The sequence below is a fragment of the Mesoplodon mirus genome (genome assembly GCF_964341445.2).
Source record: "Mesoplodon mirus genome assembly, chromosome: 19".
NCBI lineage: Eukaryota > Metazoa > Chordata > Mammalia > Artiodactyla > Ziphiidae > Mesoplodon > Mesoplodon mirus.
The window spans coordinates 63,126,000-63,148,940 of NC_138995.1; the positions used below are offsets into that span (position 1 = coordinate 63,126,000).

At 36.5% G+C, this 22,941-nt stretch overlaps 1 protein-coding gene and 1 long non-coding RNA gene across 7 annotated transcripts in view; one reads left to right on the top strand and one right to left on the bottom strand.

Moving 5' to 3' along the window:
- The window catches only part of LOC309795640, a 47,819-nt gene extending 26,292 nt beyond the window's left edge, over positions 1 to 21,527 (top strand). For 2 of the 4 annotated variants that reach the window (XR_014292300.1, XR_014292302.1), the window contains exons 6-9: positions 470 to 618; positions 13,061 to 13,156; positions 14,446 to 14,532; positions 17,029 to 21,527. This is a non-coding gene — a long non-coding RNA (uncharacterized lncRNA). The remainder of the gene's footprint in view (positions 1 to 469; positions 619 to 13,060; positions 13,157 to 14,445; positions 14,533 to 17,028) is intronic. The other 2 variants (XR_014292301.1, XR_014292303.1) reach the window with 2 other exon arrangements.
- The window catches only part of ZNF583 (zinc finger protein 583), a 67,068-nt gene that overhangs the window by 17,309 nt on the left and 26,818 nt on the right, over positions 1 to 22,941 (bottom strand). The window contains exon 5 of one of the 3 annotated variants that reach the window (XM_082608180.1): positions 14,678 to 16,982. The exons of the other annotated variants lie outside the window; for them this stretch is intronic. Coding sequence (XP_082464306.1) covers positions 15,505 to 16,982 — 1,478 coding nt within the window. The 3' untranslated portion in view covers positions 14,678 to 15,504. Of the gene's footprint in view, positions 1 to 14,677; positions 16,983 to 22,941 lie in introns of those variants that run through there. 3 annotated transcript variants of the gene reach the window in all.

Genomic DNA, 22,941 nt, shown 5'->3' on the forward strand with positions numbered 1-22,941 from the left:
AAAAAGTGTACAACAGGCAAATTAGATGGGTCATTTGATCAGAGATGGAACTATGAGAATCAAATGGAAATACTGAAATGAACACAGTAAAGAGATGGGGAACAATACCTTCAACAGGCCCATAGGTATACTTGACATAGCCAAGGAAAGAATAAGTCAACTTGAAGGTAAGTCAATAAGAATAGCCAAACTGAAACACAGAGGAGGGCGCGGGTGACAGAAAAGAACAGATCGCCCAAGAGCTGTGGGAAAAGATCTATTGGTCCAACACATGCAGAATTGGATTCCCGGAAGGAATAGAGAAATTGGGTGAGAAGAAATATTTGAATAAACAATGGATAATGACACCAGAACAAAAATCTATAAGGCTTCAAAGAATACAAGGAAAGATTTTTTAAAAAAGACATTACATAGGAACAAAAGGGGGAAAAACTGTCTTTATGAAATTTTTCATGAAAATGTCTTTCAGAATTGATAGAGAAATGAAGACTTTCTCAGAGGAGGAAAAAACAGAGAAAATACATTGCCAGAAGACCCTACTCTAAAAGAACTGTTAAATGAAGTTCTTTAAACAGAAGGAGATGCACAAAGAAAGATCTGGAAATGGAATAAATGAAGGTAAGATAGGTTTTTTTTTTAACTTATCTAAATACCTAAAAGCTGTCTAAAACAGTATGCTATAGCATATATCAGTGTAAATAGATGACAGAAGCACAAAGGATGTGAGGGAGAAATTAAGAAATATATTGTGTAATATCTTGTTAATGTTACATTACTTGAAGATATATTCTGGTTAGTTAAAGACATAACCTTACAGTAACCTCTAAAACATTTTAAAGAGATGTAAGCAGTTAATAGAATAAAATGGAATAATTAAAAATCCTCAGTTAACCTAATAGAAGGCAGAAAGAGAACAAAAACCAAAGAATAGAACAATTAGTTAAGAGGATGGATGGGTTTTAATCTAAATATATAAAAAATTGCATCAAATATAAATGGTCAGGGCTTCCCTGGTGGCGCAGTGGTTGAGAGTCCGCCTGCCGATGCAGGGGACAGACACGTGTTCGTGCCCCGGTCCGGGAAGATCCCACATGCTGTGGAGCGGCTGGGCCCGTGAGCCATGGCCGCTGAGGCTGCGCGTCCAGAGCCTGTGCTCTGCAGCGGGAGAGGCCACAGCAGTGAGAGGCCCATGTACCGCAAAAAAAAAAAAAAAAAAAAGCACTTGACAAAGGATAATCCAGGAATAAGTTGAAGAATTATCTATTTCTTCTTGGGTAAGGTTGGCAGTTTGGTTCTTTCAAGAAAATTTTTCCATTTTATCTAAGTGGTTAAATTTATTTACATAAAGTTCCCAATATTCCCTTATCCGTTTAGTAACTGTAGTGATGTCATCTCTGCCATTCCAGATATTGGTAACTTGTATGTTATCTCTTTTTCATATTGTCTGAGTGCAGATTTATTGGTTTTATTGACCTGCTTTTGTCTTTTCTGTTTCCTACTGATTTCTTTATTTCCATTCTTACGGTAACTTTGGGTTTCATTGCTCTTCATTTTCTAATTTGTTAAGGTGGAAATTGAAGTCATTGATTTGAGAGTTTTATTTTACAACTTAGACAGTAATATTATGTGTCCTTCTAAGTAATGTGTTAGCTGCATTCCACATATTTTGGTATGTTGTGTTACAAGTTTCATTCAATTAGAAATACTTTCTGTTTTGCCTTTTGATTTCTCTTTTAACCCATGGATTACTAAAAATTGTGCTATTTAGATCCAAATATTTGGGGGATTTTCCAATTATCTTTATTATTGATTTCTAACTTAATCCATTCTAGTTAGAAAACAGTTTGTATGAATTGAATCCTTTTAAATTTATTGAGATGTGTTTTAAGGCCTGGAATATTGTCTATCTTGGTAAATGTTCTGGGTGCATTTAAAAAGAATGCATACTACTGTTCTTGGGTGGAGTGTTTTTTAAATGTCAATTAGGTCAAGTTGGCTGATAGTGTTGTTCAAGTCTTCAGTGCCCTTACTGATTTTCAGTCAACTTGTTCTTTGGGAGATGCATGTCAAAATCTATTATAATTGTGGATTTGTCTATTTCTTTTTTAAATTGAAGTATAGTTGATTTACAGTGTTGTTAGTTTCAGATGTACAGCAGAGTGACTTAGTATTATATATATATTTATATATATATGTTTTTCAGATTCTTTTTCATTATAGGTTATTACAAGATATTGAATATAGTTCCCTGTGCTATATAGTAGGTCATTGTTGTTTATTTTATATATAATAGTGTGTATCTCTTAATCCCAAGCTCCTAATTTATTCCCACTCCCCACCTTTCCCCTTTCGTAACCATAGTTTGTTTTCTGTATCTGTGAGTCTTTTGCTCTTTTGTAAATAAGTTCATTAGTATCATTTTTTTTTAGATTCCACATATAAGTGATATCATATGATATCTGTCTTTGTGTGACTTACTTCACTTAATATGATAATCTCTGGGTCCATCCATGTTGCTGCAAATGGCATTATTTTATTCTTTTTTATGGCTGAGTAGTATTCCATTGTACATATATACCACATCTTCTTTACCCATTCATCTTTTGATGGACATTTAGGTTGTTTCCATGTCCTGGCTATTGTAAATAGTGCTGCAGTGAACATTGTGGTGCATGTATCATTTCAAATTACAGTTTTCTCTGGATATATGCCCAGGAGTTGGATTGCAGGATCAGATGGTAACTCTATGTTTAGTGTTTTCAGGAACCTCCTTACTGTTCTCCGTAGTGGCTGTACCAACTTACGTTCCCACCAACAGTGTAGGAGGGTTCCCTTTTCCCACACCCTCTCCAGCATTTATATTATTTGTGGACTTTTTGATGGCCATTCTGACTGGTGTGAGGTGACACCTCATTGTAGTTTTTTTTTTTTTTTTTTTTTTTTTCGCGGTATGCGGGCCTCTCACTGTTGTGGCCTCTCCCGTTGCGGAGCACAGGCTCCGGATGCGCAGGCCCAGCGGCCATGGCTCACGGGCCCAGCCGCTCCGCGGCATATGGGATCCTCCCAGACCGGGGCACGAACCCGTATCCCCTGCATTGGCAGGCGGACTCTCAACCACTGCGCCACCAGGGAGGCCCTCTCATTGTAGTTTTGATTTGCATTTCTCTACTGATAAGCAATGTGAAGCATCTTTTCATATGCTTGTTGGCTATCTGTATGTCTTTTTGGAGAAATGTCTGTTTAGATCTTCTGTCCATTTTTTTTTTAATTGGGTTGTTTGTTTTTTGATTCTGAGCTGTATGAGCTGTTTGTATATTTTGGAAATTAATCCCTTGTGGTTGCATCATTTGCAAATATTTTCTCCCATTCCCTAAGTTGTCTTTTGTTTTGTTCATGGTTTCTTTTGCTGTTCAGAAACTTTTAAGCTTAATTAGGTCCCGTTTGTTTATTTTTGCTTTTATTTCCGTTACTTTAGGAGAAGGATCCAAAAAAATATTGCTATGATTTATGTCAAAGAGTGTTCTGCTTATGTTTTCCTCTAGGAGCTTTATAGTGTCCAGTCTTATGTTTAGGTATTTAATCCATTTTGAGTTGATTTTTGTATATGGTGTTATAGAATGTTCTAATTTCATTCTTTTACATGTAGCTGTCCAGTTTTCCCAGCACTTATTATTAAAGGTACTGTCTTTTCTCCATTTTATATTCTTTTTTTAAAAATTTATTTATTTTTTGGGTCTTTGTTGCTGCACACGGGCTTTCTCTAGTCGTGACGAGTGGGGCCTACTCTTTGTTGTAGTACGCAGGCTTCTCACTGTGGTGGCTTGTCTTGTTGTGGAGCAGGGCTCTAGGCACACAGGCTTCAGTAGTTGTGGCACGTGGGCTCAGAAGTTGTGGCTTGTGGGCTCTAGAGCGTAGCTCAGTAGTTGTGGCGCATGGGCTTAGTTGCTCCGTGGCATGTGGGATCTTCCAAGACCAGGGCTTGAACCCATGTCCCCTGCATTGGCAGGTGGATTCTTAACGACTGCACCACCAGGGAAGCCCTCCATTTTATATTCTTGCCTCCTTTGTCGTAGATTAATTGACCATAAGTGTGTGGGTTTATTTCTGGGCTTTCTGTCCTGTTCCATTGATCTGTCTGATTTTGTGCCAGTACTGTACTGTTTTGATTACTGTCACTTTGTATTATAGTCTGAAGTCAGGAAGCATGATTCCTCCAGTTCCATTCTTTCTTAAAATTGCTTTTGCTACTAGGAGTCTTTTGTGTTTCCATACAAATTAAAAGTTTTTTTGTTCTAGTTCTGTGAAGAATGCCATTGGTAATTTGATAGGAATTGCCATGAATCTGCAGATTGCCTTCAGTATTATGGTCATTATAACAATATTGATTCTTCCAGTCCAAGAGCACTGTATATCTTTCCATCTGTTTGTATTGTCTTCAGTTTCTTTCATCAGTCTTATACAGGTCTTTTGCCCTCTTAGATAGGTTTATTCCTCAGAATTTTATTCTTTTTAATGCAGTGGTAAATGGAATTGTTTCCTTCATTTTTCTTTCTGATATTTTGTAGTTAGTGTATAGAAATTCAACAGATTTCTGTATATTAATTTTATATCCTGCAAATTTACTGAATTTATTGATGAACTCTAGTATTCTGGTAGTGTCTATGATTCTCTATGTATAGTATCATGTCATCTGCAAACAGTGACAGTTGTACTTCTTCTTTTCCAATTTGGATTTCTTTTCTTGTTTTTCTTCTCGGATTGCTGTGGCTAGGACTTCCAAAAGTATGTTGAATAAAAGTGGCGAGAGTGAGCATCCTTGTCTTGTTCCTAGAGGGAATGCATTCAGCTTTTCACCATTGATTACGATGTTAGCTTTATCATATATGGTCTTCATTATGTTGAAGTATGTTCCCTCTAAGCCCACTTTCTGGAGAGTTTTTATAAATGGATGTTGAGTATTATCAAAAGCTTTTTCTGCATCTATGGTAATGATTGTATGGTTTTCATTTTCCAGTTTTTTAATGTTGTGTATCATCACATTGACTGATTTGTAGATATTGAAAAATCCTTGCCTCCCTGGGATAAATCCCACTTGATATTGGTTGTGTGATCCTTTTAATGTATTATTTGGTTTGCTAGTATTTTGTTGAGGATTTTTGCATCTATGTTCACCAGTTATATTGACCTGTAATTCTTTTTTTGGTGATATCTTTGTCTGAGTTTTTTGTCTCTTTGTTTTTGGCCACGCCACACAGCTTGTGGGGTCTTAGCTCCCTGACCACGGAGTGATCCTGGGCCCCCTGCACGGAGTCCTAACCACTGGACCACCAGGGAATTCTCTTGTCAGATTATGGTGTCAGGGTGATGGTGGCTGCACAGAATGAGTTTGGAAGTGTTCCTTCTTCTGCAGTTTTCTGGAATCATTTCAGAAGGATAGTTGTTAACTTCTCTAAATGTTCAGTAGAATTCACCTGTGAAGCCATCTTGTCCTGGTCTTTTGTTTGTTGGGAGTTTTTAAATTACTGATTCAATTTCAGTACTGGTAATTGGTCTGTTCATATTTTCTATTTCTTCCTGTCTCAGTCTTGGGTGATTGTACCTTTGTAAGTATTTGTCCATTTCTTCTAGGTTGTCCATTTTATTGGCCTATAATTGCTCATAGTAGTCTCTTATCCTTTTTATTTCTGTGTTTTCGGTTGTAACTTCTCCTTTTTCATTTCTGATTTTATTGAAATGGGCCCTCTCCCTTTTTTTTTTTTGATGAATCTGGCTAAAGGTTTATCAATTTTATTGATCTCTTCAAAGAACCAGCTTTTAGTTCCATTGATCTTTTCTATTTTTTTAGTCTCTTATTTCATTTGTTTTTGCTCTGAATCTTTATGATTTTTTTCCTTCTACTAACTTCAGGTTTTGTTTGTTCTTCTTTCTCTAGTTCCTTTACGTGTAAGTTTAGGTTGTTTATTTGAGCTCTTCCTTGTTTTCTGAGTCAAGATTGTATCACTGTAGATTTCCCTCTTAGAACTGCTTTTGTGGTGTCCCATAGGTTTTGGATTGTCATGTTTTCATCTGTAGGTATTTTTTGATTTCCTCTTTGATTTCTTCAGTGATCCATTTGTTGTTTAGTAGCATTTTATTCAGCCTACACGTGTCTGTTTTTTTGCAGTTTTTCTTGTAGTTGACTTCTAGCCTTATAGCATTGTGGTCAGAAAAGATGATATGATTTCAATTTTCTTAAATTTACTGAGGCTTGTTTTGCCACCTAGCATGTGATCTATCCTGGAGAGTGTTCCATGTGCACTTGAAAAGAATGTGTATTCTGCTTTTGGATAGTATGCTCTATAGCAGGGGTCCCCAACCAGTCTGTGGCCTGTTAGGAAGCAGGCCGCATGGCAGGAGGTGAGCGGCAGGCGAGCGAGCGAAGAGGTGAGCGGCAGGTGAGTGAGCGAAGCTTCATCTGTATTACAGCCACTCCCCATCGCTCGCATTACCACCTGAGCTCCACCTCCTGTCAGCATTATGGTGAGTTGTATAATTATTTCATTATATATTACAATGTAATAATAATAGAAGTAAAGTGCACAATAAATGAAATGTGCTTGAATCATCCCGAAACCATCCGCCCTGCCAACCCTGGTCTGTGGAAAAGTTGTCTTCCACAAAACCAGTCCCTGGTGCCAAAAAGGTTGGGGACTGCTGCTCTATAGGTGTCAATTAAGTCCATTTGCTCTACTGTGTTATTTAAGTGTGTGTTATTTATATCCATTGATGTAAGTGGAGTGTTAAAAGTCCCCTACTATTATTGTATTACTGTGGATTTTTCCTTTTATATCTGTTAATATTTGCCCTATATATTGAGGTGCTCCTATGTTGGGTACATATGTATTTACAATTGTTATATCTTCTTGGATTGCTCCCTTGATCATTATGTAGTGTCCTTCTTTGTTTCTTGTAACAGTCTTTACTTTAAAGATTTGGATTTGTCTATTTCTTTTTGTAGTTCTATCAGTTTTTTCCTCCAGCTTCAGGTAGTTTCTTCACATGCATGTTCTGATGAGTATTCAGGTAAAATTCAGCTAAAATTTCTGCAGATGTCTAGGGTTTTTTCCTCTAAGAGCTTTCAGGCACTTCATCCTGTGAACTCCAGTCTCCTCAGTCTCCGTGACTTTTAACTTCATTTCCTCAACGTTGGGAGGCAACAGCCTGGAAACTTTCCATGCAGTTATCTGGGGAAATCATAGTACTCATCTCATTTGTTTCCCCATTTTTCAGTGATCTCTGTTTCATTGCCTGTTATCCAATGTCTTGAATGCCAAGGTTTCATGTTTTGTCCAGTGTTTTATTGTTTCAGATGGGAGGGTAAACAATTCTCTATAATTCCATCTTCACCAGCAGATCTCAAATAAGTATTTAGTTAGGGTAGGCCTCACTGTGGAGCTAGGATTTATTTTTAAAAACAGGGTTGCAATTAACAGTCTTTCACATATGCTTTTGAAATTTTTTACCAATATTTTTTGAGAATTAAATTGCTGGATCAAAAGATAGGCATATTTTGATAGATACTGCCAACTTGCCTTTCCTATTCAAACTAGTATTTATCTAGAATGAAGGTTAGCTAAGGAAATGTTATGTACCTTTGTCCAGTGCTGCCTACATCTTGCCCATCTTGAGATATATTAGTAAAGTTTTTCAGAATTTCTTCTGCCTACTTTTTCTCCATTATGCCACTTTACCAGAGGGCAGACAGTGCCAAAGATATTGGCATGTTCTTTTAATGTGGCTCTGTTAATTCTGTATTCTACTTTTCATAGTGTGTGATATAAGGTGGTATCACTTTCCTCTTTCAACGATGCTAGTTTATTGGGGTTTTTTCTTCCTCACTTTGTTCAATTTTAGTAAGAGGAATTTCTAAATCTGAGTCTACTGTCATTCCACAGGGTCTCTGAAAGACTAGACTACATTTTTGAATGAGTAGAGCTCTTCCTGATCTGGCTGTTTATCAAAGGCCTGTATTCTAGACTAGTAGGAAATTTGTTTTAGCCTAGTGATTCTCACTTATTACTGTGCATTCAGATCACCTGGGCATCTTGTAAGATACAGATTCTGAATTACTAGCTCCGGACTAAGGCCCAAGATTATGGAATCCTAAGAAATTACGAGGTGAGGCTGATGCTGCTAGTCCATGCCCCACATGTTGAGTAGTAAGGATTTAGCATTTACCTTGCAGTCCTGCACATCATTCGCAGCTTGCCTCTCCTCTGTCAGATGATAAATCACCTCTTCAAAACCCATGTACTTCCTCCTTGAACACTCCAGCTCCTCACCCCTGCCACTCTTTTGCAATTGTAAACAGAATTTATGGAGACTTCTAAAGCCAGACTTTTCAGAGTAATACTGAGGCTTCAGTTGAGGTGCCTTTTCTTTTGCCCTTCCAGATATGCCACCACTTTGGAGGTATTTTGTGCTCATCAGTGCATCATCAGTTTCCTCTCCCAGGATTCTCACCACATTTAGCAGCATTTCCTTGTGGATTTTGAGACTCAGAATTATAGATGTTTCTTTACTTCACCGAAAATAGTGTTTCCTTCTGTTTCTTATTCTTCTTGTTGCTTTCACTTGGTTTCAGAAAGGAGAAATGGATAGAGATATCTTGGTCCCACCACTTTAAATTCAAAGTTAGTATTTTTAAAAGCTCCGCATACATACATTTGAATTTGCCTCCTTATGGGAATGTACCAGTCTGCTACCCTTCCATAGAGACCATGAAAATGGGCGGGGGGGGGGAATGGAGTTTTTCTAAACTGGAAGGCAATCCCCTTTGTAGAGCAGATCTGCTGTCCTTTTTGTAAACAGCTTCACTTTTTGTTGGCTGTCTCTGACATCCTCTGTGCAGAAAGCCTTCTTTGGAGGTCTTTAAAGGGAACTCCCCTGATGTCTCCTGGCATAAATGGTGCAGGTGAGGCCCAACCACTTGTCACCCAAGCCCTAGTCTCTTGCTGTTGGAATTACCTTGTCCAATGTGCAGCCATCTCAGGAGTCTGGCAAGATAGCTTAATTACTAGCAACTGTGTACTGAGTCCAGTTGACCCCTGGAAATTTAACTTACCCTTGCTACAGGGGCTGAGGCAGCTCCCTGTAATTACACACAGTATTTCTGCAGCAAAAGATAGGTATATCTACACATTTAGTGAATCAGTGATGCCCTTATATGTCAGTTCAGGTCTGTTGTTTTCTTTACGGGAACTGATTCTCAACTGCCCTCCACCCTACCCCCATCCCATGGGAATTTTGTTAACTGGCCATCCAATGATCCAATTCCCCTGGTATGTGAACTTGACCCAGCTTGGCCAGAGTACTCCCTACCCTGGATCTGGTGATTGGTCCAGAGTGGGCACATAGCATAAACTGGAACAAATTATATTTTTCTCCCAGGGATTGACATGGAGGCTCAGAAAGAGAAGATCACCTTGCTTTTGAGATTAAAAGCTCTAAGGACTTTTTAAGTGTAATATCATCAGATGCCATTTTCTTCCTACCAAGAGACAGAACCTGCCAGAGAATGAAACAACTGAACACAGAGCTGTGAGCTACTAATCTCTGATGAGTTTGAACACTTACATGCAGCCTACCTGAGACTGTAACATACATGCTCTACATCTTTGAGTTACAGAATCTAATAAATACCTTTTTCCTAAGCGGATTTGAATTGGGTTTCTGTCATAATCCTGATTACAGTTGTTGTAATTTTATTTGTAAATTTATCAACTTTATACAGTCTTTCTTATGAAAGGTAAGGATTTAATTCATCCCACTGAGTTATATTAGCTCCTCTGATGTGTTTTAACTTGAAATACAGCTAACCTACATTTCTTATTCCATCGCCTTTAGACATGTCCTGAATCCCCTCTATATACAATGAGCATATTTCCCTTTATCCTTGCTTCAAGCTTATTTCCTTGTCAACCTCCAACCATCCAGTCTATATCATCTGTATTTTGCCTTTACATTATTAAGTAGATATTAGATATGTAGATATATATACACAGAGACGTCAGTGATTTGTCTATTTTAAAGTTGGAAATAAAATACCATTAGATCATTATCACCACGTAAATATTATTCTCTGAAGAGTCAGAGCCAAGTAACGTGTGACGATTACATTTTCTGCTCTACAAGTCCAGTGTTATCCCAGTACCCACCTAAAGGAATCTATTCCTTGTATCAGTCATATGGATTTTTTTTTCATATTCTAGTTATTTTCCAAAGTCATGTCACATTTTATGGGGGCTTGCTTTATGTTAGGACCATAATATCTGGTATGGCTTCTCTTTTTTTTTCCAGAGCCAGTAATTGTTTTTCTTTCCTTCTGATGAACTTCTGTCTTCACCATATTACTAAAATCCTCAAACTTTGAATTAATTTTATTTAATGTAACCCACCCCTTTCATTCTTAAGTTCCTCTTCACTGATTCCCTGGATATCTAGCCTACCAGTAATTTGGTCTGATTCTTGCAGGGTGATCATCCTATTCATCCTCAACACCACTTTGCTAGGTTAGATCCACTGTTTAAAGCCTTTCCTGTTTTTTTCCTTTTCCGTCCAAATTTTGCTGAAGCTAATCATTCAATACCCTATTAAAAGACAGTGGGAGTAAACTGAAGTAAACTCGTAACACAAAATATCAGTACTTGGCCTCATGTTTAATTACTGTTTGGGTATAAAGTTCTAGATTCAAAGCAGTTTTTTTTTTTTTTTTTTTTTTTGCAGTACGCAGGTCTCTCACTGTTGTGGCCTCTCCCATTGCAGAGCACAGGCCCCGGACGCGCAGGCCCAGCGGCCACGGCTCACGGGCCCAGCTGCTCCGTGGCATGTGCGATCTTCCCGGACCGGGGCACGAACCTGTGTCCCCTGCATTGGCAGGCGGACTCTCAACCACTGCGCCACCAGGGAAGCCCTTCAAAGCAGTTTTAACTCATAAGTTGGAAGGTGCTGTTCTGTATTCTACAATCTAATATTGCTCATCAGAGGGAAGGCTAATGCTATCTTGATCATTATTCTTTATCAGGAGAAACTTCCATTTTTTGAAAGCTTTTAGGATGGGCTCATCTTTAGTATTATGAAATTTCACAAGCGTATTTCTGGGTGTCTTTTTTTTCTATTGTAATTGTGCTTTTTGCCACTTCAGCCTGCCCAACATTGAGTGAGCTATTCCTAGCTGAGTGTTCATAATTTTCTTCAGTTTAGATTCTTAATCATTTGATACATTCCTATTATATTTTCTCTATTAATTTTTTTTCTGGAACTCATATTAATTAGATGTTGGACCTTCTGAACTTCCAGGTCCCTTTTGTTTCTCATTTAACTTTTCAATTTATGAACTTGAAGAGTTTCCATGATTTTCTTTCAAACATTACAGCAATAATGTTTTTTCATTCTTAGGAGTTCTGTCTTATTCCTGTTTTTGGTAGCTTCCCATATTTGCTTTAAAAGTGCAACATCTGTTCAAATCTCAGACTAACATAAATTTTTATTTTTTTCTCATTATATAACTTTCCCTACTCTGGTTTAGTCTCTCTCTGGGTCCTTATTATGCTGGTACTTGTCTTTATCTGTGATGATCCTTAGCTGTCTGTTCACACTTAAGAATGATATGGTTTGATTATCTTAGGTAGATAGCAGGAGGTTCTTTGGTTATTCTCATCGTAGATCTGTTTCCCTGAATGAAAAGGTTTACTGGGATCTCTGCCTGCATGGGAAGGGCTGGTGAGTTGATGAGAAATTCTCCAAGTTCCAAAAAAGGTTTCAACTTAGGCTGCCAACGCTCACTCTAGCTGCTCTAGTTCTCTGTGAGTTTGTTGAAGTTTTTCATAGTTTAAGTTTTTTAAATTTTAACATTCTTATTTAAAACTTCAAACATTACAGATAATGGTAAATCTACCCTCTTGACCAGAATGTCCAATTCTAGTTCCCTCCCCAAAAGAAACACTTATCAGTTGGATGTGTCTGTTCAGGACTTTTTCTAAGTACTTGCATACTTGTATAAAAGTATTAGAAATATATTTAAAATATATAATACTCTATTATTCTGAAAAATTTCCATTTTCAATCAGTGTCTTTTAGTCAAATCCATACCAATATTACCAGTCTTTTTTTTTTTTCTTGCGGTACGCGGGCCTCTCACTGTTGTGGCCTCTCCCATTGCAGAACACAGGCCCCGGACGCGCAGGCTCAGCGGCCATGGCTCACGGGCCCAGCCGCTCCGCGGCTCTTCCTGGACCGGGGCACGAACCCGTGTCCCCTGCATCGGCAGGCGGACTCCCAACCACTGCGCCACCAGGGAAGCCCTCCAGTCCATTTTTTAAAACTGGTGCTAGTACTTCTAGTCATGCCTCTATTGATGGAAATTTAGATTGTTCCCAGTTTCATGTACTGTGCTTCCCTCCAAAGGGGTTATAGTGAGCATTTTTAAAACTTCAGTGCCTCTAAATTAGCACTGATGAGAGTATTTATTTCTCTACACAACTACCAAGTTTTTTTTTATTATTGTAGATTACTTAAATTTGCACCTCTCAATACTAGCAAGGTTAAGCAGGGACTCATACTTATGGTCCATCTGTATTTCTTCTGACTTGCGCATTCTTATCCTTTGTTCATTTTTATTCTTGCTTGGTTGTCCTTTACCTATTTATAGGTACTCTTACATCTTTCCCTTTGTATTATATTACAGTTTTTTCCCATTCTGTTTCTTGTCTTTTTAAAAGCATTCTAACTTTTGATATAATCAACTTCATTATGGCTTTCATTTTTGTCTAATTTAGGAAGATATGTCCAACAGCAAAGTCATAAGCATATGGTACTATACTTTCTTCTAATACTTTACTATTTAACATTTAGGATTTTATTCAGCTGGAACTAATTTTTGTGAATGGTGTGAAGGAAGGGATCCATTTCAATTTACTTATAGAAGAGAGGGTGGAGTGGGAAAGCTGTTGGCAGGGGTACTAACATAACTTTCACATAAAAATCATTAACTGTCTTGTCATCGTGTCTCCTTATTACCCAGCCTCTACACAAGCCAACTCAAAGCATGAACTTTTCTAGAGACCCTTTGGACAGACTGACTCCCATTACTGAAATCCCTGTCATGCCAACATTTCAGGTAACAGCTTCTTCTGCAACATTTCATGAATAACCACTCTTTTCCTTTTTGTCTTTTATAAAATTAGATTCTTTCATCCACTGATGACTTCTGCTCTTTTTTGATACCTTTTAAATTGTTTTATCTGTTTAATAGGATATGGAGGAAAGATAAACTTGTGTTTAACTGCAAAAGAAAACCTTGATTCCCAATGAAAATTTTGATGCTGACAAGTTACTTTTCAGAAATACTGTACAAATTCATACACCCTTACACCAGTACATAGAAGTACCTCCTCTCCTATGCTTTTGCAATGCAAATTTTATCAACCTGATATTGAAAGATGGTAGTTCATTTGTTTAACTTGTGTTCTGATCCTTGTGAGATTCAGCACTTACCACTTTCATCAGTCACCTGTTGCCTCTTTATACTGTTTTGGCCATGAGGGGAGGAGGTGTCATTTTTCTAATTGACTTGTAGAAGCACTTTTATGTTGATACGAACTTCATAAGCTAAACATATTTTAATGATTTTTTCCAATTCTAATGTTTAAAAACCTTTCGTTTGTACTATCTTTGACTATATAAAAGCTTATTAAAGTTCTTATATAGTCAAACCTAGAACCTTTGTGTGTGTGGCTTCTGGATCTCATGTCGTATTTAGGAAGACCGTTCTCCATGATTATAAAGCATGTTACGGTGTCCTCTAATGACTTTGTTTTGCATCTGGATAAAAGAACGAGGTGATTGTTTTGTACAGAAATAATATTTTTGAGCAGAATCTCATTTACCAAATACTGTTAAGCCACTGACATGAAATATCACTTTTAATGTATAGTATGTTGTGAATGTGTATATGTGTATGTTGACAAACACAATGTTTCAAGCCTTAAAAAGAAAGTCTTATTTTGTGTGGTACAAAGAATCTATAGATTAATTTGGGGCCTACAAACAAATCTATAGGTTAATTTGGAGCCTACTAACGTCTGTAGAATACTGAGTCTTCCCCTACAGAAGGATAAAATGTCTATTCTTTTAATCCTCCATTAAACTTTAGTCATTTTCTTTGTATTTATGTTCACAAGAGAACTGGTTACTGCATTGATTGCATGCTCAAAGCCTTCAGGAGTCAGGAAGTAATATAACGTGTAAAACAAGTCAGATGTAAGGGAACAGGTAGTGGTTTGAACTGTGGAGAACTGGAAAACACATCCCATCTAAAGGTATTCATATTCATTTGAAACTTGATGCATATCAAATCAAACATGTTGATGAGTTTTGACCTATAGTTTTGGTTTCTTTTCCCTCTAGTTTTGGAATTACAGCTTAGAAGCTTAACAACTTTTCTACTTAAATGACATGTGTTTAATACAATTCATCTACCTGGAATTAGGAGAGGTGAGTTAAACTTAAATTTTACTTTCTATTCTTCTGTGCTTATTGATCTTTTAAAGTTTTCTGTCTTTTAAAAACGATATTGCCTTTGTTTAAATGCAAATGATGAATACATCTCAGTAAATTTTACTTATTACAAGTGATTTTTAACACCTGGCTTCTTAAAACTGTTGACTATATAATGAAGTTAGTTTTTCTTATCAACAAAATCATCTCTCTGTGTATTCATGTTGAAACAGAAGCCCCCATCTTACTCTGTCATCATGGACTCCAACATTAACTCTCCTGTGCTGGATACCACTATTACCCACCTTTAGAACAATGACTGCTGTTCCTAATCAAAAACCTTTAGTCTTTTGGGTTGCTTTGTTATTTCGCAGATAATCATTGCTGAAATGATCTTTTTTCATAGTACCTTTTAATTTTATGTTAGTGTTTATTGAGTGATTACTTTATGCTAGGCACTCTGCTGAGCACTTCACATGCATTATCTCATTTAATCCCTACATTAACTTGAGGTAGTACCATTATTATTTCCATAATATAAATAAAAAGACTGAAGCTTACAAGGGACAAAAGATTTCTCTAAAACTAGAGGGCCAGAACATGGAAGAGTAAGAATTGGAACCCAGATCTACTTGATGCTGCACTATAAATTCTTAATGTTGATAAGTAGCCAAAGAATGAGATGGATATTGACATGAGATGGGACTCTGAAATGTAGACTGGAACAAAGTATTGGGGGTTGGAGGTCTTTTAGGCTATTTTGAGGAATGTGTGCCTTGACCTAAGACCTATGGGATGCCAATGAAGGGTTTTAATGAAGGAGAAGTGATATGATTAAACTTTTTAAACACAAGGAGATCAATTAGAATCAATTAGAAAGTTATTTCTATAGTCCATGTCAAATAGATTATTGTGTACTGGACAAAGATGACAGAATGGAAATTAATTAGAGTCAGATTCAAGGCATATTTAGGAGATAGAACCTACAGGTCTTGGCAACTGACTGGACACGGAGGGGGAGGGGGAGGAAAGAGTCAAGAATGACTCCATTGTATGAATTCTCTCATGATGAGCAAGGTGTGCTCGCTGCCTGAAAGATTTCCTGCAATCCTTACATTCATAGGGTCTTTCCCCAGTATGAATTCTTTGATGTAGAGTAAGAGATCCACTATAGCTAAAGGCTTTCCCACAAATGTTACATTCGTAAGGTTTCTCTCCAGTGTGAATTCGCTGATGTTGAGCAAGGCCTGCATTCTGGCTAAATGTTTTCCTGCATTCCTTACACATGTAAGGTTTCTCTCCGGTATGACTTCTCTGATGTTGTGCAAGTGACGAGCTATTGCTAAAGGCTTTCCCACATTCGATACATTCATAGGGCTTCTCTCCAGTATGAACCCTCTGATGTTGATCAAGGTATGCAATCTGGCTGAAGGCTTTCCTACATACTTTACACTCATAAGGTTTCTCTCCAGTATGAACTCTCTGATGTTGAGCCAGGTGTGCATACTGGCTGAAGGTTTTCCTACATTCCTTACATTCATAGGGTCTCTCTCCAGTATGAATTCTCTGGTGTACAATTAGGTATCCCCGATGGCTGAAGGCTTTCCCACACACGTTACATACGTAAGGCTTCTCTCCTGTGTGAATTCTCTGATGCTGAGCAAGAAATGAGCCATTACTAAAGGCCTTTCCACATTCAATACATTCAAAAGGTCTTTCTCCAGTATGAACCCTCTGATGTTGAGTCAGGTGTGCAATCTGGCTGAAGGCTTTTTTACATTCTTTACACTGATAAGGTTTCTCTCCAGTATGAACTCTCTGATGTTGAGCAAGATGGGCATTCTGGCTGAAGGCTTTCCTACATTCTTTACATTCATAGGGTTTCTCTCCAGTATGTATTCTCTTATGTTGAGCTAGGTTCGCACTCTGGCTGAAGGTTTTCCCACATTCAACACATGCATAGGGTTTCTCTCCAGTGTGAATTCTCTGATGAAGAGTAAGAGATGAGCTCTGGTTGAAAACCTTCTCACATTCATTACATTTCAAAAGTTTCTTTTCTACATAGACTTTCTTACGTTTCATTTCAACAGATTTTTTCCTGTAGCTTCTCTTTCGTGGCTCATGCTTATGTATTCTTTCTTTGGTGGGAAAACTCTGCCTTATATCAAAGATTGCATCCTGATGGAAAGTTTGCCAAGATTTAGTATATTCATTACTTTGATCTTTAGTCAGGATTTCTTTATGAGTGATGATCAGTTGACTAGAATGTATCTCCTGACTTCCCAAGTGGTTCTTAAACCAGTCCTCATTTTTAGAGTCTTCTCTCAAACTGGAGCAGTCAAGGTTATAACTAAGATGGCTTCTTCCCATTGTCCTTACTTTGGATGATTCCTCATAAATAACTTGCTTTGATGAAAATTCATTGTTTTTAAGTGCATACTTCCAATCTAAAAGATACCAAGAAAACAAATGTCTTTTGTATTTATGCATTAGAAAAGAAGAACTTCTAAAGCACAAATTGGTGAATGAACTACATAAGAAGTTCAAGGATTTAACAGCTGTTAAATGCAGTCTAATCATGAGATTATAGAGAATGAGAATGAAGGAAAATTTTAAGAAAATAATGCATAACTATTAAGGTAACTATCAGAAAAATCATAATAATCTTTTTATATATATATTAATGTAACAGTCTGCAAACACCCTTCCTCTCTCGCTGCTAGTTCTCCTGCATTCAAGCTAAGTTCATTACCTTTAAAAAACCAATTTCATGTCAGTGTGGCTAAAAAAACTCCCGGTACCATTAATTACCATAGGCTGTACATAAAACTCCATGGTTAAACTTTTGCAGCCTGGAAGCAGTCTTCCTGAGTATCATTTTCTATGTGATATGTTCCAACCAAATGTAAGTTTTCAATTGATACTCAAGCTAAGATGCCTTCATATAGAAGTAATTTTGTATCAAATTTCTTGGTTTTATTAACCTGCCATTGGCCTTAATTTGCCTTACCCTTTTCATTCCCAAATCAAATCACCTATTATTCTGTTCAAGACTTTCCAATGGTTTCTCACCTTATTTATAGTAAAACCAGAATTCCTATTATGATTTACAAAAGCAGTGTAGCACATGAACATAAATGTAAAGCTTATATAAAATTATGGCAAATAAAATCCAGGAAAATATGAAGGCATAATCATAACCAAGTGGAGTTTGTCCCATGAATGCAAGCTTGGTTTAATGCAAGCTTGGTTTAATATATGAAAATCAATGTAATTCACAACATTAACAGATTTTAAAAAGGAAAATCATATCATTTCAATAGATATAAAAGTATTTTACTAAATTCAACACCTGTAGGGCTTCCCTGGTGGCACAGTGGTTGAGAGTCTGCCTGCCGATGGCAGGGGACATGGGTTTGTGCCCTGGTCTGGGAAGATCCCACATGCCCCAGAGCGGCTGGGCCTGTGCACCATGGCCGCTGAGCCTGCATGTCCAGAGCCTGTGCTCCGCAACAGGAGAGGCCACAACAGTGAGAGGCCCGCATACCGGAAAAAAAAAAAAAATTCAACACCTGTTTATTATAAAAATTCTCAGCAAACCAGGAACAGAAAGGAAATTCCTCAAGCTGATAAAGGTCATCTATGAAAAATCTGTAACTAACATCAACTTAATGGTGAAAGAGTGAATACATTTCCCCTTACAACAATGCAAGTATATATGCTCTTACCAATTCTATTCAACATTTTACAGGAGGTCCTAGCTATTACAATAAGTCAAGAAAAAGAAGACATATAAAGATCAGAAAGGAAAAAATAAAACTATTTGCAGAAAAAATGACTGTTCATGCAGAAAATCCTCAGGAACTTACAAAACAACTACTAGAGCAGCTGCTAAATCAATCCAGCAAGGTCAAAAGATGTAAAGTTAATATAAAAGTCTAACAACATTGTAAATGAACTATACTTTAATTAAAAAAAAAATTAAAAAAATCAATTTACATTTTTACATACTAGCAGCAAACAATTGGAAAATGGTCTTTTTAATATAACAGTACCAAAAAAACATAAAAGACTCAGGAAAAAAAATTTTTAGATATAAGTATATATATATTTTTATATATACCTATATAAATATAATACTTAAAAATATAAGACCACTACACTGGATATAACAAAACACTGCTAAGAGAAACTAAGACTGCTAAGAGAAATTAAGACTGTAAAAAATGGCTAAATAAACAATACTCAGGAATTGAAAAAAATGATATTAGGGTGTCAGTTCTCTCCAAACTGATACATAGATTCAACACAATCCCAACCAAAACCCCAGCAGGATTTCTGGGTAGAAATTCTCAACTTCATCCTAGAATTTATATGGAAATGCAAATGATCTATTAAAATAGTCAAAGTGATTTTACAAATTGAACTGATATCAACATTTACTATAAAGCTACAGTAATGAAGACAGTGTGGTACTGGTGAAAGGACAGAATTTAGAACTTAATGCATGCATATATGGTCAAATGATTTTCAGTGAAGGTACCAACAAGACAATATAATGGGGAAGGGAAAGTCTTTAAAAGAAAGGGTACTGGAGAAACTATATATACAAATTGGGGGAAAAAAAAAGAACTTCAACCTTTACCTCACACAAGACACAAAAATTAGCTCAGTGAAACATATACCAAAATATAAAGCCAAAATGATAACATTCCTAGGTGAAAACACAGAAGAAAATGTTTGTGACCTGTGGGTAGTGAGACTTTCTTAGATATGACACGAAAAAGACAAACCAAGGCAATAATTTGGACTTCACAAATATTGAAAACTTTGGATGTTCAAAAGACAGTAGTAGGAAAATAAAAATACAAGTCACAATTGGTACGTATATCTCAATACACATAAATGACAAAGAATTTGTATCAGGACTATACAGGCATACCTCAGAGGTATCACAGGTTCAGTTCGAGACCACCCCAATAAAATGAATATTACAATAAAGCAAGTCACACGAATTTTTTGGTTTCCCAGTGCATGTAAGAGTTATGTTTACACTATACTGTAGTCTATTAAGTGTGCAATAGCATTAAGTCTTAAAAAAATCAATTTACATACCTTAATTAAAAAGCACTTTATTGCCAAAAAATACTAACCATCATCTGACAATGCAGGGTCACCACAAACCTTCAATTTGTAAAAAGTGAAATATCTGCGAAGTACAGTAAAATGAAGCATGCCAGTATTAAGGACTTTTACAGTAATAATAAACCAACCTAATGAAACATGGGCAAAAGATTTGAACAGATACTTCACAATAGATACATGAATGGCCAATAAGCACATGAAAAGATCCTCAACATCATTAGTCATCAGATAAATACATAATAAAACCACGAGATACCATAACACAATCATTAGAATGGACAAAACTAAAAATAGCTCACCATAAAGGGAACCCTGCTACATTGTTGGTGGGAATGTAAATTGATGCAGCCTCTATGGAAAACAGTATGGAGGTTCCTCAAAACACCAGACTTGCCATATGATCCAGAAATCCCACTCCTGGGCATATATCCAGACATAACTATAATTCAAAAAGACACATGCACCACTATGTTCATAGCGGCACTATGTACAGTAGCCAAGACATGGAAACAACCTAAATGTCCATCAACAGGTGAATGGATAAAGGAGATGTGGTACATATGTGTGTGTATATATATACATACATACACACACAATGGAATATTACTCAGCTATAAAAAAGAATGAAATAATGCCATCTGCAGCACATGGATGGACCTAGAGATCATCATACTAAGCCAAGTCAGTCAGAAAGAGAAAGACAAATACCATATGATATCACTTATATGTGGAATCTAAAATACAATACAAATGAATATATTTGCAAAACAGAAACAGACTCATCTAGAGAACAGACTTGTGTTTGCCAAGGGGCAGGAGGGGTGGGAGAGAGAAGAATTGGGATTTTGGGATTAGCAGATGCAAAGTCCTATATCAATATATAGGATGGATAAATAACAAGGTCCTACTGTGTAGCACAGGAAACTATATTCAATATCCTGTGATAAACCATAATGGAAAAGAATATATATTATGTAACTGATTCACTTTGCTGCACAGCAAACATTAACACAACATTGTAAATCAACTATACTTCAATAAAATTATTAAAAAAAAGAAAAAAACCTCACCAAGATATGGTGAGGATATAGAGCAACTGGAACTCTTCTACAGTGCTGGTGGGAATGAAAATGATACAATCTCTTTGGAAAACTATCTGGCAGTTTCTTAAAAATTTAAACATATTCCTGTCATATGACTCAGTTTTTCCACTTTTAGATATTTACCTAAGAGAAATGAAAACATATGTCCACACTAAGTCCTGTATGTGACCACTTCATATAGCCCCAAACTGCAAACAACCCAAATGTGCATCAACAGGTGAATGGAAAAACTGTGGAACATCTATACAATAGACTGCTACTCAGAAACAAAAGGAGTAAGTTATATATGAAACTATGATTTTCAAAATAATTTTGATGACAAAATAAGCCACACATAACAGTATGATTCCATTTAGTTTAAATGCAAAGTAATCTAAAATGACAAATATCAGATTAGTGTTTGAACCAGGAGTGAAGAAGAATGAACTGCAAAGAGGTACAAGCTATCTTTTGGGGTGACGGAAACGTTTTATGTCTTGATTGTGGTGATGGTTTCATGTACTTATACAACTGTCAGAACTCATCACGTGTAATTTATACGAATGCAATTTACTGTATGTAAATAATTAAAGTTATTAAGAAAAAATTATAGGGACTTCCCTGGTGGTCCAGTGGTAAAGAATCCGCCTTCTTAGTTCCTGGTTGGGGAACTAAGATCCCACATGCTGCGCGGCTGCTGAGCCTGCGTGCCACAACTACAGAGCCTGTGTGCCACAACTACAGAGCCCATGCACTCTGGAGCCTGCATGCCACAACTAGAAAGCCTATGTGCTCTGAAGCCTGCATGCCACAACTAGAGACCCAAGCACCACAATGAAGAGCCTGTGTGCAATAACAAAAGATCCCACATGCCACAACTAAGACCCAATGCAGCGAAAAATAAATAAGAAAGAAAAAGTTATAGATGGAATCAAGAAAGATTAAGTAAAGAGAGACTTTAGTAACATAATAAAAAGAAACTCATGTAATAAGCTCTTTACACTGAAAATAGAGACTATACCTTGGAGCCTATGGAACCGTTAAAGAAAACTAATGCTATATTAGGACATATAAAATCCTCCAATCGTTAGAGTAGAATTAGTACGAATTACTATCCTGATCAAATATGATAAAACAATTTGATCAAGATACAATAAAACAAGAAAACTTTCTTTTAAACAACTCTTGTGTAAAAGGGAATTTTTTTAAAAAAATAGGTTGTCTAGGAAATGGAAATAAAAACAACTACATATCAGAATCTATGGAAGTCACCTAAAGCTATATTCAGAGGAAAACTAAAACTCCTAATAATGTCATTAGTGAATGAGAAAATGAAATTAATAGTTTTTTTCAGCAAAATGGAAAACAAAATAAACCTAAGGAAAGTAGAAACAATTAGTAAAGAGAAAAGCAGAAAATAGAGAATTAGAAAAGAGAAGAATGATGACACTATTTTATATTTAACAGATACGTCCAAAAGCTGGATTTTAAAAATAAATAAAAATTAATAAAATTGACTAATGAGTACCAAACAACTTCTAAAAAAAGAACTGCTATGTAAAATAAAACTGGAAATTACTAGATATAAAAGAAAAACAATTATAAGCGATTATTGCTCAGGTTCATAGAAATAAATCTGTAATCTAAATGAAAAGGGTAACTAACTAGAAAAATTAAAATTTATATAATTTAACCCAAGGAAAAAACTATAGGGAGGTTATTTACCAGAGAAGACATTGAGAAAGTTGTCAAAGGTCCCCTTCCCCACAAAGGCCCCAGTACCAGGACTTTTCTTTCAAACTCTAAGACTATGACCTCATTCCTTCACACTAACATCTCTAAATCAGACTTTTTTTTCTTAGCCTCCATCTCCCTCCAATCATACATTGCATATCTTCCCTTGGCAATCTCCCCATCTCTTAAAAATAAGTCTCTTATTGTCCCAAGCCAAATTCATCTTTTCCTCTACCAACCTGTTCTTTCTTCTGACTTGTTTCTATTAAATGCTATCATTTTCCAGTTACCCAGACTTGAAAATACAACTGGAAATGCTTTTTCTTTGATGGTTTATAAACCTCTGAATAATCCTAAAAATTGAGCAGAATGATTTTATGAAAGTAGAAATTCAGTGAATCAAGTGAATAAGTAAATGAATCAATCCTTCTATCTGAAAGGAATG